Raw genomic sequence first — 19,902 nt, forward strand, 5'->3', positions numbered from 1 at the left:
AATCGATGGTGGCATGTCGGTGTACAAGGATCTTTTTGCAAAGAAGAAAAAAGAGCGACAACAGCTGCCTATCACTATGTTCTTCTCCCGAACAAACACACCTGCACCGCGGGCTTCAGAAGAAGAGAACACTGCAGAGCGCAGTCAGGATGCAGCGGCCCAGTCTGAAGAGCAGTGAAACGGCCTACACGTGAGTCACTGTATTTGTATACATGTAATAGTTGCTAATTGTAAAAAAAAAAAGTTTTCTATTTCGCGGATTTCACTTATCGCGGGTCATTTTCGGAACGTAACCCCCGCGATAAACGAGGGATTACTGTATATATATTTGCATGTGTAATACATAATTTGTGTCATATTCTTTCTGTATTAATTGATAAGAATTATGTTTTCTGTTGTTGGGTACATGTGGGGACCTCAGATGTTTTTGTTTTTTCGTGGATGCTTAGGGATATTGGGTCTAGGCAAGGACAGAGAGAATCCACAGGAGGGTCCGATGGGTCGACCAGCCTGAATGTGGACATTTTTGATTGTATTTTGTTTTCTGAGGCTTTCATGTGTATTCAATTGCATCATAGTTTAAAATGCATTGATGTAGATTTATAAATTGATCTGGAGTACTTAGGTGGTCGCCTGGGGCAGAGGGTCCGTGAGAGAATTTTACTGTCTTGATTGATTGATGGATATTTGGAAAGAAAGCTGCCAGACAGGTTTTTCGCTCTTACACTCCATAGCGATTTGCTTACACTTCATAAAAATGTGTTCACACTACATACATTTTGTTTTATTGTTAAAGTTACACAAGATTTGTCATAATCCTATTATTTTTGTTTTCGAGACTTAATTAGTCTCGAAGGGGGGAAATATGTAGTATCTGAACATTCCAGAATTTGGCTCTGCTTGCGGAAACACCTGGAAAACATTACTATAGGGGCCCCCTAAAACAGAGGAGAGTCTGTTATGTGTAAAGGCCAGGGATTGGTCTATAAAAAACCACCCATATTATGTTACATATTATAAATACCATGGTTGGAACAAAGGACGGGGAGAAATAACATATTAGAGATTGGGTCAGTTGTTCTCCAGATGTCTGCAGGAGTCTGTAAATTGATAATGTTATCTTTGATGTAATAAACCATTATAATCAAGGACAGTGTCAGCAGATTTCTTGTCATCACAGCATATCAGCATCGTTGTCTCGACACCACACCCTGTTCCTGGAGCGCTACCCTCCTGTAGGTTTTCGCTCCAAACCCCAGGTGTGACTAACCTGATTCATCTTATCAACCTGCTAATTATTAGAGTCAGGTGTGCTAGATTAGGGTTGGAGCAAAAACCTACAGGACGGTAGCTCTCCAGGAACAGGGTTGGGCAGTCCTGCTCTACAGGAACAGGGGTGGTAAGCCCTCCAATAGTGATTTGTGATTTGTAAAAAAGGAAATAAAAGTAGTGGCCAATAAATCACCAAATAATCTGAAAGTTATGCTAATCTGTTATGTTAACTATCCAAACGTTGTAATGCACCCATAAATTAAGAAGCAATGAAGTCCACCTGGAACGCACCCGTGTCGACCTGCAACCGCAGGCTAGCAATGAACGCACCTGTGTCGACCTACAACGCCTCCGCGGGCTAGCGATGTGATGATTGTTGTAAAAAAAAATGTTTTATGTAACTAGGCAAGTCAGTTAAGAACAAATTCTTATTTACAATGACGGCCTACCCTAATCGGGTGAGCCAGCTGGGCCACGAGTTGCCGGAGGTCGTTCAGAGTTGACGTTTTACGTTTTAAATATTTTTATTAATTAATAATAATAATAAACCATTTAGCAGACGCTTTTATTCAAAGCGACTTATAGTCATGCGTGCATATTTTTTTTTTGTGTGTTGTTAAGTTGCGTCAATTCAAATCTGGTATTGGAACAAAAAGAGGTCAATACACGTCTTCTAAAATAGACTAGTATTTTAATTAATGCAAAACACTTCAATGGTAAATATGATGTTCGTATATACGGGTCCACTGAAAAACCACGCAGGGTAGTCAGAAAACTGAGCCATCGATCTAAGTTCTTCTTTAAATACTCTGACAGAGATAGTTCCCGCTCCCTGCTGGCCTATCAGAGTAGAGACTGAGCATGGTTTAGACTTACTCAGCCTATCGTTGGCGCACAGGCTGGTCCCAGCCCCTTGGCGCTTCACTGTTGCCAGGTGTCAGTTGTTTTCTCCACAACTTGTCTCGAGTCAGCAACCTCAGACATCTTTGTAGCAGAACACATGTCCTTGAGCATTCTAACAAAGAGGCAGTGTGTGTGTATGTGAGACACAAGTCTTATCTCAGCCTACCCCCTAATAGTTCCCCACATTAATCACAGCTTGTTATGTTAAACAGTCTATATCAGTACAGCACAAACCTATTATGTTTAATCATTAATGTATTATTTCTAAGCTAACAGCACATCTAAAATATAAGAGAATAATTTCCCACAGTGTATGGGTGGTCCCAGGGATCGAACCCACTACCTTGGCGTTACAAGCGCCATGCTCTACCAGCTGAGCTACAGAGCAATTAAGGTTCTGCAAATGCAATGCTCACTTATTATTTATTAATGACCATTTTGCTTCCTATGGCGGGCAAGGGAGGTCTGGTTGTCGGCCATGCTGGAAATGTGATCTTGCGTTATTGTGTCATTGTCAATACAGTACACATACACCACGATATTTTTATTATTATATTGATTTCTTTTTCTTTTTTACAGTAACATGTAAAACACAAAAAAACAGAACAGCCAGAGGGATTACACAAAGAAATAAGGAAGAGAGAAAATAATAATAATAATAATAATACAAATCCACATTATATCAAATCAAATACAGACATGTAACAAATACATTTTTTTGACATTTTGTTTTGTATACGTTTTAATGATGCTAAATAGTTTTCCAAATCTGAATTTTAAAAAACAATATTGTTTTAAAGGGGCATTTTTCTTCATACAATTTGATTCATATTGTACACCACGATATGAAACGTTGATTTGAACCTTCTGACCAGCTAGTGGGTCAGGCGGCGCCCCACTGTCTGATTCATATCGCGTGATTTCTGATTATTGTTCTCGATTATATCGACTGATTGGTTCTGTATGGGGTGCACCTGATGGTTCAATACATCTATTGCCAAAACGTCAACTCAAAGTTACGCATGTGCATGACGTTATTTCCACTCAGGTGAGTTGGCCAGTCGCCCCAGCCACACAACATACTGAAAACATGGCTGCTTCTGTGCGGGTGAGGACGTGGAACAGCACGGCTAGCTCAGTGAAAACCTGGCTGCTTTATTTGACAGGGATTATTTTACTAGGAGATGTAAATAGCGGGGTAATGGCAGCTCCAGAACCGGGACAATGGAGCATTACAGTTGTCAATGTGAGTATTAAAATATTTAATCTAGCTAGCTAGAACAACAGTGCGATTCATTTGAGCTAGCAATCCAACATAGCTAGCATGGGCTTGGATGCAAGGGTCGTTTTTCTGTTCATAAAATTGAACATTATTGATTAATAATGCATTTTCCTGAACATATTCAGGCTTTATCGATATGCACAAGCCGTTGTAACAAACATGAATGTTTTATCTGACCGCTAGATATCTGGTTAAGGAGCCTATGCTACCAAACGGTCAATTAAAGATATAGCCACAGAGTTTCTAAAACCAGAGGCGCAACATCGCGAGACTTCCGGGAACGCTTGCCAAGTAGACCAGGCCCGGATTTGGGGTTGGAGAAGTCAATGTGAAACATTGTTCCTTAGTTGTACGTTTCCTCGAAATCTAAAGGCACAACATAGATTCGAGCCAATGTCTTAAGTAGATGAACACGTTTTTACTCCAACCTCGTGAAAGTGACAAACTGACACGTTTATATTTTCGTCAAAAACAACTTTACATCGAAAGAGTGGCTTTTGCTTTTTGACGGCGTTCACATGCGCAGTTCGGCGCAAGACGAGATTACGTGTTTCTGCGCATGAGTTTAGCTAGACATCGTCGCCATGACATCGCCTACAAGCGTGATTGGGGATTTATATTGGAGAAGCAGTGTTTGCCGATCTTTATATATTAATTTCTTGGCCAAACATAGCTAGGTTAGGCATGTAGCTAGTTAAAGTTACATAGCTAAATCTAAACAAACAACACGAGACACAGACCACTGTACTGTACTTAGGGCTAGATCATTGCCTGCAATTTAGCCCAGATAGAAGATAAGCCTACCAATCATTCAGCTAGTTAAATTAGTGAGCTAACTAATGTTCAGATTAGAATATGTGGGCTATGACAAATCTATTTGGTAGACTAGCTACTGTGTCCAATGAATTGAAGAGGTCTACCAGTAATTTGCTTTCAAGTTAGTGAAGGGAAGTGAACAAGTGCACAAGAGAGGTAGGCTAATTGGGACGTAACCCCGGTTTTCCATGGAGGTGGTCAGGTGTCTGTCCACCACCATATCCTGTTGCAGAGTAATGTGAGCGCTGCCCATTGCCTGCCTAGGGACTCCCAATAATGGTTACCAGGGTCTATATGAAGTGTCTGAGTAGGAATGAGTGCTGATCAAGGATCAGGTCCCCCCTGCCCATGTAATCTAATTTAGTGCGATCTGAAAAAGCTAAACTGATTCTAAATCATCACTCTTAGTCAGAGGCTGGATACATACAGCCCCAGATGAGAGAAAGGACACGAGTGCTGTGGTTTATGGTGGGAATAGGGTTTCCTCATATAACTGAATGTCATGGGTGCATATATTATATGAATGGGGAATCCCGGGAATCAAACCCTCTATCCTGGCGTTGAAAGCGCAATGCTCTACTAACTGAGCTACAGAGGACCTGTTAGGCATTAGGCCTAGACTACACCAGAGTTAGGACTGACTATCACTCAGTTTAACTAATGCGAATGTAAACACTATTTCCTCTTCTTCACAGACCTCAAGACCATTACTTTTGAGGAAATCCATGTATAAAGACACTGATATCAAATTGAAAGGTAAGATTAGCCTATGTTTGATGTCAATGTGGTTTGTCATACTGTATATCGGAAATGCCTCGCGTAAGGGCGACTTACAGTTAGTGAGTGCATACATTTTTTTTTTCATACTGCCCCCCCCGTGGGAAACGAACCCACAACCCTGCTCTTGCTAGTGCCATGCTCTACCAACTGAGCTACTATTTTATGTTTATCTATTTATAAATATTATTTTTAACTGCATTGTTGGGAAAGGGTAAGCATTTCACGATAAAGTCTACACGTGTTGTATTTATTTGTGACAAATAAAATGTCATTTGATTTATCCGAGGCCTCTATGAAAACAGGCACAGCTCATATATATATATATACACACGTACAGTGGGGAGAACAAGTATTTGATACACTGCCTATTTTGCAGGTTTTCCTACTTACAAAGCATGTAGAGGTCTATACTTTTTATCATAGGTACACTTCAACTGTGAGAGACGGAATCTAAAACAAAAATCCAGAAAATCACATTGTATGATTTTTAAGTAATTACTTTGCATTTTATTGCATGACATGAGTATTTGATCACCTACCAACCAGTAAGAATTCCGGCTCTCACAGACCTGTTAGTTTTTCTTTAAGAAGCCCTCCTGTTCTCCACTCATTACCTGTATAAAAGACACCTGTCCACACACTCAATCAAACAGACTCCAACCTCTCCACAATGGCCAAGACCAGAGAGCTGTGTAAGGACATCAGGGATACAATTGTAGACCTGCACAAGGCTGGGATGGGCTACAGGACAATAGGCAAGCAGCTTGGTGAGAAGGCAACAACTGTTGGCGCAATTATTAGAAAATGGAAGAAGTTCAAGATGACGGTCAATCAACCTCGGTCTGGGGCTCCATGCAAGATCTCACCTCGTGGGGCATCAATGATCATGAGGAAGGTGAGGGATCAGCCCAGAACTACACGGCAGGACCTGGTCAATGACCTGAAGAGAGCTGGGACCACAGTCTCAAAGAAAACCATTAGTAACACACTACGCCGTCATGGATTAAAATCCTGCAGCGCACGCAAGGTCCCCCTGCTCAAGCCAGCGCATGTCCAGGCCCGTCTGAAGTTTGCCAATGACCATCTGGATGATCCAGAGGAGGAATGGGAGAAGGTCATGTGGTCTGATGAGACAAAATATAGTTTTTTGGTCTAAACTCCACTCGCCGTGTTTGGAGGAAGAAGAAGGATGAGTACAACCCCAAGAAAACCATCCCAACCGTGAAGCATGGAGGTGGAAACATCATTCTTTGGAGATGCTTTTCTGCAAAGGGGACAGGACGACTGCACCATATTGAAGGGAGGATGGATGGGGCCATGTATCGCGAGATCTTGGCCAACAACCTCCTTCCCTCAGTAAGAGCATTGAAGATGGGTCGTGGCTGGGTCTTCCAGCATGACAACGACCCGAAACACACAGCCAGGGCAACTAAGGAGTGGCTCCATAAGAAGCATCTCAAGGTCCTGGAGTGGCCTAGCCAGTCTCTAGACCTGAACCCAATAGAAAATCTTTGGAGGGAGCTGAAAGTCTGTATTGCCCAGCACACACACACACACACACACACACACACACATATGTATGTATACGTATGTTTTTTTTTTCTAAGTTGCCGAAATGCCACGTATATCAGTGCCATGTACACTACCGGTCAAAAGTTTTAGAACACCTACTCATTCAATTTTTTAAAACTATTTTCTACAATGTAGAATAATAGTGAAGACATCAAAACTATGAAATAACACATGGATTCATGTAGTAACCAAAAAAAGTGTTAAACAAATCAAAATGTATTTTATATTTGACATTCTTCAAATAGCCACCCTTGATGACAGCTTTGCACACTTGGCATTCTCTCAACCAGCTTCATGAGGTAGTCACCTAGAATGCATTTCAATTAACAGGTGTGCTTTTTAAAAGTAAATTTGTGGAATTTCTTTCCTTAATGCGTTTGAGCCAATCAGTTGTATTGTGACAAGGTGGTGGTGGGGGTGGGGGTATACAGAAGATGGCCCTATTTGGTAAAAGACCAAGTCCATATTATGTCAAGAACAGCTCAAATAAGCAAAGAGAAACGACAGTCCATTACTTTAAGACATGAAGGTCAGTCAATCCGGAAAATTTCAAGAACTTTGAAAGTTTTTTCAAGTGCAGTTGCAAAAACCATCAAGCGCTATTATGAAACTGGCTCTCATGAGGACCGCCACAGGAATGGAAGACCCAGAGTTCTCTGCTGCAGAGGATAAGTTCATTAGATTTACCAGCCTCAGAAATTGCAGCCCAAATAAATGCTTCACAGAGTTCAAGTAACAGACAAATCTCAACATCAACTGTTTAATCAGGCCTTCATGGTCGAATTGCTGCAAAGAAACCACTACTAAATGACACCAATAATAAGAAGAGACTTGCTTGGGCCAAGAAACACGAGCAATGGACATTAGACTGGTGGAAATCTGTCCTTTGGTCTGATGAGTCCAAATTTGAGATTTTTGGTTCCAGCCGCCATGTCTTTGTGAAATGCAGAGTAGGTGAACGGATGATCTCCGCATGTGTGGTTCCCACCGTGAAGCATGGAGGAGCAGGTGTGATGGTGTGGGGGTGCTTTGCTGGTGACACTGTAAGTGATTTATTTAGAATTCAAGGCACACTTAACCAGCATGTCTACCACAGCATTCTGCAGCGATACGCCATCCCATCTGGTTTGGGCTTAGTGGGACTATCATTTGTTTTTCAACAGGACAATGACCCAACACACCTCCAGGCTGTGTAAGGGCAATTTTTCCAAGAAGTAGAGTGATGGAGTGCTGCATCAGATGACCTGTCCTCCACAATCCCCCGACCTCAACCCATTTGAGATGGTTTGGGATGAGTTGGACCGCAGAGTGAAGGAAAAGCAGCCAACAAGTGCTCAGCATATGTGGGAACTCCTACAAGACTGTTGGAAAATCATTCCAGGTGAAGCTGGTTGAGAGAATGCCAAGCGTGTGCAAAGCTGTCATCAAGGGTGGCTATTGTAAGAATCTCAAATATAAAATATATTTTGATTTGTTTAACACTTTTTTTGGTTACTACATGATTCCATATGTTTTATTTCCATGACTGATCAAAACTCATTTTCTCATGGCTCTCTCTTGTCCTCCTGCAGCAGCAATATGTTTGGAACATCGAATCACAATAAAATCACAGTATCGAATCGCAATACATATAGAATCGCTATTCATATCGTATTGAACCTAAGTATCTTGTTAATACCTTATTGTGAGGTCCCTGTCAATTCCCAGCCCTACTTTGTGGGCTTATTTTCGTGGACAGATTTTGGGCGGCGTAAAACCTCTCGCTTCAGCCTCTTCATCTCTGCCGCTACTCATGAAGGTCCAGGATTCGTTTCAGTCAAAGTACCAAACGCTCAAGAATACGGATCATTAAGGGATATGAAAGCGCCCTAAGAACTACCTCAGTAACCATGTTTCCATCAAACCTTTTTATGCGAGTAAAGTACATTACGGATAAAACTTGTCACGACAGACCTGATGGAAACAGCAAATTTGTCGGTCAACTTTCCAAATGTCGACAAAACAAAATACGCTAGACAAGGTGGGATCTTTTTGTGTCAGTAAAATTAATAATGCAAGAAATGGCAATGGAAATGCTTTATGCGCAAATATTGATATAATAACTATCATATCGAAGTAATCTTGGAGTCCTCCCACTACAACTCAGGAAATAATGCAGTTTATTATGCTACAGATGAAGTACGTTATGATGAACTTCAAGGTGGTGAAAGTGCACACAGTGATTAATGTTCCTTTCCAATAAATATTGAGGGTCTTATTCTGGAGACATGATGATTGATGCTTGGCTCCTTTAGACAAATATAATTTGTCCATAATAATCGAATTTAGGCTATCCTACCTGCAGTTATTCTGCGAGCAGAGTGGGCACATTCGCAATATAACGCAACATTTTTTTTTGACAAAACCATCCGTAGATATGAAAATGCAATGGAAACCCATTTAACTTGTATTTTTTATTCGGTACATGGCAATTTAACCGCAAAAGTATTATGTGCGCTACGTCATCACGCACAGTCTTTTATCCGCAACAGGTCAATTTGATGGCAACACGTCTCTGGTGGGAATGTGCATAATTGTTTTTATGCGGATTTTAGAATATTCACATGAAAATCTGTCGCCAATTGGATGGGAACCTAGCTAGTAACACCAATTTATTGTTTATCTTTTAGTTGTGTCCTTTGGTTGTCCAGAGGAGGTGACTTTTACCATTCAATGGTACTTGAAATACTACCCCTGTCACAACGAGTTCAATAATATTGAGGTAAGTAAAGTACATGGACTAGCCTAGTTAGGGGAAATAACTTACTGTAATTACTAAGTTTTAAGTACGACAATTTAATTGTAAAATCATCAGGAATTCAGCTAAAAATGAGTTTAATGTAGGAAAAGAATGCATATGTGATAGTGCCTCAATGTAATCAAGGTATGAAATTATTGTATTTGAAAATAACGATCTCTTTTTGGGCTTAGTTGTGGTCAATTTGCAGTGTACAAATTATTATAATTATATTCCAGCCCACCGACCATACGCTCCGACAAAAATCTGTGCATGGCCGAATCTAGTTTTCTACCCCTGGTCTATAAGATGAAATCAGATATGAGTGTGTGGAGCAGACAGTGAGTGTTTGCCGTAGTCATGTTTCATTATCACTACCTTCGTAATGACTCATTCATTTGTTTAGGATTCCTATGGTAATACCACATTTTGACAGTTGGTGTGAATTACCAGACTATAATATGCACTTTTGGAGTTACTTTTAAATCTTGTCATTGCTCAAAGGAAATGTATGTCTCCCTACATTCAACTACTAATAAATATTGTTTAATATTGTATTTATTAAAAAGATGTGAAACTTTGAATATAAATCATTACTTTCAAGGAAATGTATGAGAGGACGCCACTGAGTCGAGGACAGAGTATGGATCCTAACCCTCTAGGACAAGGGGAATGCATTGAGCACAAGCACAAGCCCTTGACCTGCAACAATGACCTGCGATACTTCCCAATGCTAAATGTAAGGGCTTATAGGTTACATACAGTACATGAGTTACATTCCATTACAGGGCTTTTCACACTACTGGGCTGAACCGAGCTGTCCTGGTTACTCAGCTACCATAGTTGCTTGAAAAAAAAATCCTCATCAATCTACACACAATAGTGACAAAGTGAAAACCTTATTTTTTTATTATTTTTTTACAAATAAAAAATATAAATAGATGCCTTATTTATGTAGGAAGAGTCTTGGTGGTTCCAAACTCTCTGAATGTCCTTTGAATGGCCTTGAGTGGCCCAGCCAGAGCCCGGACTTGAACCCGATCGAACAACTCTGGTGAGACCTGAAAATAGCTGTGCAGCGACGCTCCCCATCCAACCTGACAGAGCTTGAGCGGATCTGCAGAGAAGAATGGGAGAAACTCCCCGAATACAGTTGTGCCAAGTTTGTAGCGTCATACCCAAGAATACTTGAGGATGTAATCGCTTCCAAAGGTGCTTCAACAAAGTACTGAGTAAAGGGTCTGAATACTTATGTAAATGTGATATTTCTGTTTTATTTGAAATCAATTTAGCACAATTTTCTAAAAATCTATTTTTGCTTTGTCATTATGGGGTGTTGTGTGTGTGTAGATTGATAAGGGGGGACGAAAACTATTTAATCAATTTTAGAATAAGGCTGTCACAAAATGTGGAAAAGGTAAAGGGGTCTGAATACTTTTATTGGTTGCAATTATTGGTAAGAATAATTTGTTTTGGAAGTTGTTGTTTGACTTACTGACAACTTACTATATGACAACTTTGTTTCAGAAAGCCAAGGCGGAACCACGGCCAGTTGTCCCGCCCATGGAAGGAGCAGCACCGGTGAGATACTATGATGGGGTCATGCTGTTTCACTCTGATGCATCACTTTTTTAGCACACACAATCACTTTCGGCTATATTGCCAATTCCTAAGGTCATTGTCAATGACCATAGGAGTTGCCGTTGGCCATATATAGCATGCACAACGAGATATGGGACGAGGCGATCACTTTTTCAGATTCTCTTACATTTCTGGGATCTCTAAATACATTGCATAATGCATATAAACACTATTTTTAAAACACATGTTGGTTCAACCCTACCCAGGGTTTGGATGAAAACTACACCAAATGGACGATGGAGGAGTACGACAAAGTCAGCAGTGTGAAGAATGCCAGTGTGTCACTTAAAGATGACGTCATCGCCACCACGTGGAAGGACGGCCCCTACCTGCTGGTGGTGGTGATTAAGTCTAACAAACAGGAAGCCAACTGGAATCTAACAGGTGGGTTCACTACATTAACCACAATGCGCCTCAGCTGGGTTGTGTTCATTAGCCACCAAACAGAAAAATACAGACTGAAACAGGGAGGGACCACCAGAACTAACAGAAGAAAATTGACTGAAACGGGGAGTGACTAGCTAGCTGGACTCGTTTTTGTTTTCCGTTGCTAAAATGTTATGGTTATCTACCCAAAGAACACGACCCAGTTCTTGAATGTCAAACTTGTCCGTGAGGCTTACCAAGATGAAAATTACGTTTCTTTAGGCAGCTTAAATACTAATTGAAATTATTTAAAAGAATAATGCATTGGCTACCATTTTGATCACATTGCTCCATGTTGTATATTGTAACCCTGATTTATTTTCTGGGTTATGGATAGCTGATGTATACTCTTTATATTTCCAGTAAACGTCGTAATGAAAGGAACTCACGGCTACATCTCCATCACTGAATGGCCCCTCATGATCGTGAGTACACATTTCATTTATTCTATCCAATCCTTTATTTGAGTTGGGACAGAAACAATTAAACATTAAATAAACGACAGTCAGATGCATTGCACCATGACACTTTAGCTCATGCTAATTTCCAGTATACATTGTAGGTTTAATCATTGTCATAGATTGCAGACGCCTGTTTTACTCACTGAGTTCTCGCAGGGTTTTGTGTTGTATCTTTATGTAATATAATATTGTATATGCCATTTATCCAAAGCGTCTTAGTCATGAGTGCAAACCATTTCTACATACGGGTGGCCCTGGGAATCGAGCCCACAATCGTGGCGTTGCAAGTGCCATGCTCTACCAACCGAGCCATATAGGACCTTGTTGTTTGTTCAGATGACTAAAGACCTTTTCAGGCATGATGAAACTGGATGCTGTGCAGTCACAGGTCTGACAGTGATCAAACAAACCAGTTTGTCAAACTTTGATGTACTTTTGGAGGTACGTTCTAACTCCCCACATGCCTTAGCTTAGCGGGCTAATGCTCTCTTCAGGCATGCAGGAAACCCGGTTAAAGCCCTGTATCATTGTAGTTGAGTATTATGTTTTAACACCGATCTCTCTCCCAGTTCTACATGGGGATGTGTATCGTGTAGATCCTGTACGATGTACCATTACTCTGGTTCATGTGGTCAGCCTGCTACTGGAAGAACCTATATTAACATTTCTCTTATCTTTTTCTCTTTCTTTCCCTCAGTTCTACATGGTGATGTGTATAGTGTACGTCTTGTATGCGTTACTCTGGTTCATGTGGGCTGCCTGCTACTGGAAGGACTTACTGAGGATCCAGTTCTGGATAGCTGGAGTCATCTTTCTGGGCATGGTGGAGAAGGCAGTGTTCTGTGCTGAGTACGAGAACACCAACGGTGTCGGGGCAGCTTGTGAGTCTACACCACTACTACTACTACTACTACTAGGACTAGCTCTCTGTCTGATGAGTGGTTTAAAGAGTAGTAAGATCCTCTGTAGACACGGCTGTGCTGAGTATGAGGACACCAGCGGTGTCAGGGACAGCCTGTGAGTTTACAGTACACTACACCCAGCTCTCACATTGATCCGCTCCCAATTCTCTCCCTACCCCTTCCTCTAGGCACTAACCATTTCAATGTTTTGCAAATCTGAAGGGTTTGAATAGGTAGGTATAAGCAGTGTAGTGATGATGGTGCTTCCACCATATTTCTTCTACCTTACAGATTTGCTTAGAGCGAAGGGGGAGGTTTAGGGAGTGTTATTATTCCGAGCAATAAATAGTTTTTCTGCCTCGTGTGAGAGACCATGCATTCCAATGTTCTTGTTTTCAGCTCCAGGCCTGTTGATCTTTGCTGAGCTCATCTCTGCTCTGAAGAGAACCCTTGCACGGCTGCTGGTCATTATAGTCAGTCTGGGATATGGTATAGTCAAGTAAGTTGAGAGAAATAAAGGTCATCACACACTCACTGTCACTCCCAATTCTTTGATAGGTTAGCGTGCTGTCTATATTTAGTACATTTTCCTGCATTTTGTGTGTGTTTCCCATCAGGCCTCGACTGGGTACAGTGATGCACAGAGTGGTGGGACTAGGCGTCCTATACTTTGGCTTTGCTGCTATCGAAGGTGTGCTTAGGATCACTGGGGTAAGGAGTTTTCCTGATCTTGCTCCAGTGAGCTTGCATTAAAAATGTCAAATTTCAGTTTTAGATAGGCTGCTGTTTTTCCCTCATGTGAGTTATGGCAATTACTTACAATAAATGTGTGTGTGTGTGTATATATGTATATATATATATATATATATATATATATTCACTAAAGGGTCGTGACAATGGCCCTTTCCTCATCACGGTCGTTGTTCTAGTTGTGATGGACTCCTGTATCGTCTGGTTCATATCCTTCCTTCATCCAATTATCATCCAGAGTTTATAATAATTACCCCACAATGCACCTCTAATGGTCAATAATAACAAAATAGGCCTACTTGTCTATCAGTGATACAGAATTTTACACATTTTGGTATTGCTTACTAATAGACTAGGTGCTGGGGTTATAATGTATCTTGTACAATTTAAACTGGAAGTTGGGTTGTATACTTATATTGTATACTGTAATTTGTATACTAAATCTTTCAGTGGGTGATTTTCTTTGTTTACTGCTCTGGTGAAAGGTTCTGTTCTCAATCTCCCCTGTTCACCCCATCACTTTTTCTTCCTCTGTTTCTTCTGTCTCTCCCTCTCATGACTTTAATCTTGCGTTCTGACGCTCGCTCCTATTTCTTCTCTCCCTTACTCTCAACTTTCCATCCACACTCTTTCCCCCCTGCTCTCCTATTTCTCTCTTACACTCGTATCCTCTATCTATCCCCTTCTCCTCTCCTCCTCCCTCAGGCGAAAGACTCTGACCTGGCTCTGTTGGCCAACATTCCTCTGGCTCTGCTTGACTCCTCTCTCTGCTGGTGGATATCCTTTGGTGTGCCTATAGCCCTACTTGGGCTCCTCTGTCCCCTGGGGGTGCCCCTATCCCTGGTTCCTACCCGAGGCTTCTCTGATCTTCAGTCTGGGGCCTACTCTGACCCTCCCTGGGCTTTAGGTTCCCCTGCTTCTATCGAAGGGTTCAATCCCAATCCAAAGGGTCTCTACATGCTAACCCTCCGTCTCTCACAGCTAGCTTCTGACATCTATAAGTAGAGGGCAAATAATCTGATCTCTCATGCTATCTCACTAGCTAGCTCACAGCTAGCTAACCTGTAAGTCTACAAGTAGAGGTCAAGTAATCCGGTCTTGCCCGTGGCCCCTATCCCTACCTGGGGCCTCATTTGGTCTTCGGGTTCAATCCCATTCCGACAGCTAACCCACTAGCTACCACACACAGAGGGCACATAATCCGACCTTGCATGCTGTTTTCCCTGCTGCTTTGCTAGGTTCTTCTCTGATTCTGTCTTATGCATGAAGTCTGTCAGTTACTCTACATACTGTCAGTGTCTACTGTCTAGCCCAGCCGTTGTTTCCTTCACTGCCTCCTAACATATTTGTGAGCCTGGCTCAAACCATAAAGACACTGAAGCTGAGGAGAAACCCAGTCAAGCTGTCTCTCTACAGACACTTCAGTAACACACTCATCTTTGCCATCATAGGTGAGTAAAGTTGTTAAATTGATGTATACTCTTTGCCCAGCACCAGATACTGGTCATACATTAATTAAATGAAAATAGTCTAATGATCCCTTTTTCCTTTAGCTTCAATCATTTTCATGGTGTGGACGACAAAAAAATTCAGGCTAGCAGATTGTCAGTCGGTAAGAATACATCTGTATTTGTTTTTAAATGTCTTGTGTTTCAAACGTTTTAACTAGAAAATATAAAATATACAAATGTGTGTTATCCAGTTCCTTTGGATCAATGTTTTTAGCATGCTCTGTATTTCTTGAGACAAATATCGAATCAACAGTTTTTATTTAACCAACACCTTCAGTATGTGGCTGTTTAACCTTCGTTAGTTGCAGTGATTAAATGTCACTGGATAAGAGTGTCTGCTAAATAACTAAGATGTAAATATACTGAATCCTCATGACTGACAATGTTTGCAACGTCCTATGTGGTCAGGACTGGATGGAGCTGTGGGTAGATGATGCCTTCTGGAGGTTCCTGTTCTCTATCATACTGCTGGTTATCATGTTCTTATGGAGACCATCTGCAAACAACCAGAGGTGATGATTGATCTGGCTGTTATATAACAGAAATGTCCATTGATCTAAGTGTTATCATCATGCACCTTAGCTACCTTGAGTGTGCTGTAGATTTCTCAATGGCAATATGTTGACGTATCAAACCACCAACAGTCAGTCAGGGAGAAAGTGCCTCGCCTTTCGACTCTTCAAAGCTTCACAGAGGAAACACAAACTTAAACGGTCTTTCTCTAAATGCTCTGGGGCTTTATAAGGCTTTATAACTGTTCATAATGTTGAACTTTTCCTTTGTTCTCATCAGGTATGCGTTCACTCCTCTGATGGACGACTCTGATGATGAGGAGATCGAGGAGTTCCTGGTGTCAGCTAATTTAGGTACATTACAGTTCACTGTGAAGTAGTAGGTTTTTCATCTTCGCTGTGTCATTGTTTAAACATTGACCATTGATCCTGATTTTTCTCTCTCCTCTCTGTTTCTTTCTCTCATTATCTCTATCTTATCTCGCTCTCTTTATCTCTCTTCTCTATCTACAGCTGACGGCATAAAGTTGAGAGCCACCAACTCCAAGAGTGAGACGAACGGTTCAGCCAAGCCTTCAGGACCCAACCCGGTTAGTATCAAACGTTAAATTCAACTTAATTTCTTACCTCGGGCAATAAAGGAAGGCAAAGTCTGTTTACAAGGTTCGAATCAATATGAAGATATATGTAGTCTAGTAAATGACATGACTGAGTTTAAACAACAGGGGGCAGCATTGAGTAATCAATTGTCTGTCTGTCTTTATCATTCTCTCTTTTTCCATCTGTCCAGGATGAAGACATGAAGTGGGTGGAAGAGAACATTCCTACATCTTTAACAGAAGTGTAAGCATGACTTAACAAAAAATAATAGGTGTGTTTTAATAAAGTGATCACCGTTAGGTGGTGGTTGTATAAAAACACGTTTTGTCTTTCTGTTCCGCCATTGTAGAGCGTTGCCTGTCCTTCTCGACTCGGATGAGGTATGTGTATCCTTAACACAACAGCTCTCAAATTTGCCTCATTTCTGTCAATGGCAACATATATGGTTTGCTTTACTGTGCATTTCCTATAATGTTATTCAATTCTCAGATGGCAATATTATATGTAATATCTATGATATTAGAGAAAAATATCTAATATATTCTCTGTATTATTTTACCAGGAAATCATGACCACAAAATATGAAATGTCCAAGATGGAGTAACATGGAAAGTCTTCCTACTAACCACGGTGGACGCAGAGCATCTCTTCCTCCCTGAGATTGGTTCCTCGGGTTCCTCCTGCATGGCATGGAAGAGACACCTAGGCCTGTTTAGGCTGAGACTCAGACCTCTGTTCCACTACTGTGGCTTAACGCAACACCTCTGACTTGGCAATCAGCAGGGTCCTATTCATTGGGCATCAAACGGAAGAAAATTGATTCAAACGGTGAGGTACTATCTGAACTTGTCCAATAAGAAATGCTCATTTTAGTTTTCCTTTTCAAAGTGTTTTGTTATGTTGTGCCCTAATGTATTTGACCTATGTTATATGTGGGCAACAGAAAATGGTCCGTCTGTCGCTCACCCTCTGCAATACGCCTATTGTGTGTGTCCCAAATGGCACCCTTTTCCCTATATCCCTTTTATAGGGAATAGGGTGCCATTTGGGACGCAACTTTTGTGAAAGACTTCTGTTCCAAAAAGAAAATACTTCACTTTATTTTAAATGCTGTATGTTTTTATTAACATTTTTTCTCACTAAACTAAACGTGACTTTATACTGTGTCTTGGAGAGAGGAACAAGCTGGTAGATTATTTCAACACCAATTGGACACACTACATAAGACATTACCAATATTATTATTTTGATAGATAACATTGAGGTGTATAGTAAACGTTATTTATTATATATTTCACTATGTGAAGCTTTATTTCTTCCGAACCAAAGTATAATGTGATGTGGGGGTGGGTGGGTGTTTGGTAAAGAGTTTGTGTGTTTGTCTAGGCTGGGACACAGGATTCATACGTGTAGTGTGAGTTACGCAGTACTAAACAGAAGTGTTCTTGATAATGTCAGTGTACTATTGCAGGACTTGAGGTCTGTTCAGGAGGATGTAACATAACAGAATGTTCAGATAGAAATGTATGGTGTAGAACAGATGATTCTTTCAGATATAAATGTATGGTGTAGAACAGATATGATCTTTCAGATAGAAATACACAGAATAGGGAATCATGTCAGCTCTATTCAATCTACTATCAATGTTCAAAAAGTTTCACATCACTGAATGGACCCATGAGGTTGGTAGAGGCAGTACTGTAATTGATGCTCACGTCATTGAGGAGTTGTGTGTTTGAATGTGAGTGGAGCCTGGTTCCAGATCAGCAATAACAGCGTTACAATGTCCATAGGAGTATGCAAGACTGCACAAACACACCTGGGACCAGGCTAGGAAGTCCTCTGTTTACGCTAGTCAAATAAAGAGCAATGTTATATATGTCCTATGACCTTGTAATGTTCACTTACGCTCCTCTGGTACCCTCCATTTACCTGTTTTACATTGGTTGTGCCCTAAATGGTACCCTATTCCCTAAATCAGGGGTGTCGAACTCATTCCATGGAGGGCGGAGTGTCTGCAGGTTTTGGGGTTTTTCCTTTCAATTAAGCCCTAGACAACCAGGTGAGGGGAGTTCCTTACTAATTAGTGACCTTAATTAATTAATCAATCAAGTACAAGGGAGGAGCGAAAACCCACAGACACTCGGCCCTCCGTGGAATGAGTTTGACATGTGTGCCCTATATAGTGCACTACTTTTGAACAGCTCCTTATGGGCCCTGGTATAAAGTAGTGTACTATATAGGGGATAGGGTGCCATTTGGGACAAACACAAAACGTGGTTGTTATTTATTTATGTTTAAGTGTACTTACACCTTGCTTTATTTAGTTTTGTTTACTCTATAGGTTCATTTATGGGGTTATTGTGTGATAAGTTTCAATGTTATTTCTGATATGCTGTCTTTCTATCTAACCTTTTCTAAAACTATTTTAAAGGAGAAACTATTGGAAATGACTTTTGTCTCATTGATTAATTCATGCATGTGTTTGTTTTGTTTAGCCATTGAAAAGTATGTGGCTACGACTCCAACACCCCGATCTCCATCTTATGTTCTGTAATGGTTTAACAGTTTCAAAGTATAGATTTGTTGTGCACCATTTCTGTAACGGTAATCGGTACTGGTGCCAGTTTAATGGTGTAGGTGTCTGAAGTTTTCAGATGTATATGAGACAATGTGGGGGTGTTAGTCTCGTGTGGACATTCCCGGTCCCAAATGGGAGGATGTTGGATTGGTCCATGTTGTGCTCTGCAGCCTTCACCTAGGTTAGGGAGTTATAAGTTCACGCACTCACAACCTCAACTATTCCCTAGGACCTGTCCAGAAACAACCACTAGGTCCTACCCACTAGATTTTCTTACAACTTGCATAGGTAGGGTCTAGGTGTCAGTTTGGGAATCGGGCCCTAGTGTATGTAGAGCTTTCCCTAATTTATATAAAGTCAGATTGAGATTCTTACACAGAACCTGACATTCTTCTTCTCTTTATGATCATTATTTCCCTCTTAAGTAATAGCCTACAACGGTATGTCTCTCTCAGAGTTGGTTATTTTCACAGAACAGACTGGTTTTGGCTGACTGTTAGTCATAATAATTTACCAGGTGACTGAATATTTACTGCCTTATACCTATTTTTGGAAGGGTTAATGTCTTCAGAACTATGCTTGAACTTTTAATCCCAGGGCCTGTATTCATAAAGCTTCTGAGTAGGAGTGCTGATCTAGGATCAGTTTAGCCTTTTAGATCTTAATGAATAAAATGGACACATTTACATTTTAGTCATTTAGCAGACGCTCTTATCCAGAGCGACTTAGTGAGTGCATACTTTTTTTTTTTTCATACTGGCCCCCCGTGGGAATCGAACCCACAACCCTGGCGTTGCAAGCGCCATGCTCTACCAACTGAGCTACACAGTTTCCTGTTGCAAAATGTTTTGCTACATTGCGCCTTAATGAACACGACGCAGCTTTAGCCTGCCAAACGCAGCTGCTAACATCGCAGAATACACTTCATTATAATGCCTCGTTTTTAAAATTATTATTCTGGACACCTCATTCTGATCAGCACGCCTACTTTGAGATGCTTAGTACTGTACATATGGCTCCAGATCAATTTGGCTTGTTTTGTCTTTTTATTTCTGTTGAGAGAGATAGAGAACAGCACAATGTTATTAGTATGCCAAACTGTAAATCTGTATTTATG

At 40.9% G+C, this 19,902-nt stretch overlaps 1 protein-coding gene across 2 annotated transcripts; it reads left to right on the plus strand.

Moving 5' to 3' along the window:
• Positions 1 to 3,260: 3,260 nt before the first annotated feature.
• On the plus strand, positions 3,261 to 18,657 carry LOC311101107 (transmembrane protein 87A-like; the record flags this gene model as incomplete). 2 transcript variants are annotated; one of them, XM_084142171.1, is made up of 19 exons in its annotated part: positions 3,266 to 3,421; positions 4,969 to 5,029; positions 9,295 to 9,386; positions 10,006 to 10,140; positions 10,929 to 10,982; positions 11,249 to 11,426; positions 11,832 to 11,893; positions 12,627 to 12,810; positions 13,231 to 13,330; positions 13,449 to 13,542; positions 14,287 to 14,358; positions 14,924 to 15,032; positions 15,135 to 15,193; positions 15,501 to 15,604; positions 15,885 to 15,958; positions 16,118 to 16,194; positions 16,395 to 16,447; positions 16,554 to 16,584; positions 16,767 to 18,657. In XM_084142171.1, 19 exons carry the CDS (start codon positions 3,266 to 3,268, stop codon positions 16,806 to 16,808), a joined length of 1,737 nt encoding a protein of 578 aa, XP_083998297.1. In that variant the 3' UTR covers positions 16,809 to 18,657. The 2 variants fall into 2 exon arrangements, with proteins under 2 accessions (XP_083998298.1, XP_083998297.1); XM_084142172.1 differs by lacking the exons at positions 14,287 to 14,358; positions 14,924 to 15,032; positions 15,135 to 15,193; ... (4 more) ...; positions 16,554 to 16,584; positions 16,767 to 18,657 and adding an exon at positions 13,718 to 13,870 and having other exon boundaries at positions 3,261 to 3,421.
• Positions 18,658 to 19,902: the final 1,245 nt, after the last annotated feature.

This window comes from Coregonus lavaretus (genome assembly GCF_964263955.1).
Source record: "Coregonus lavaretus genome assembly, chromosome: 25".
Classification (NCBI taxonomy): Eukaryota; Metazoa; Chordata; class Actinopteri; order Salmoniformes; family Salmonidae; genus Coregonus; species Coregonus lavaretus.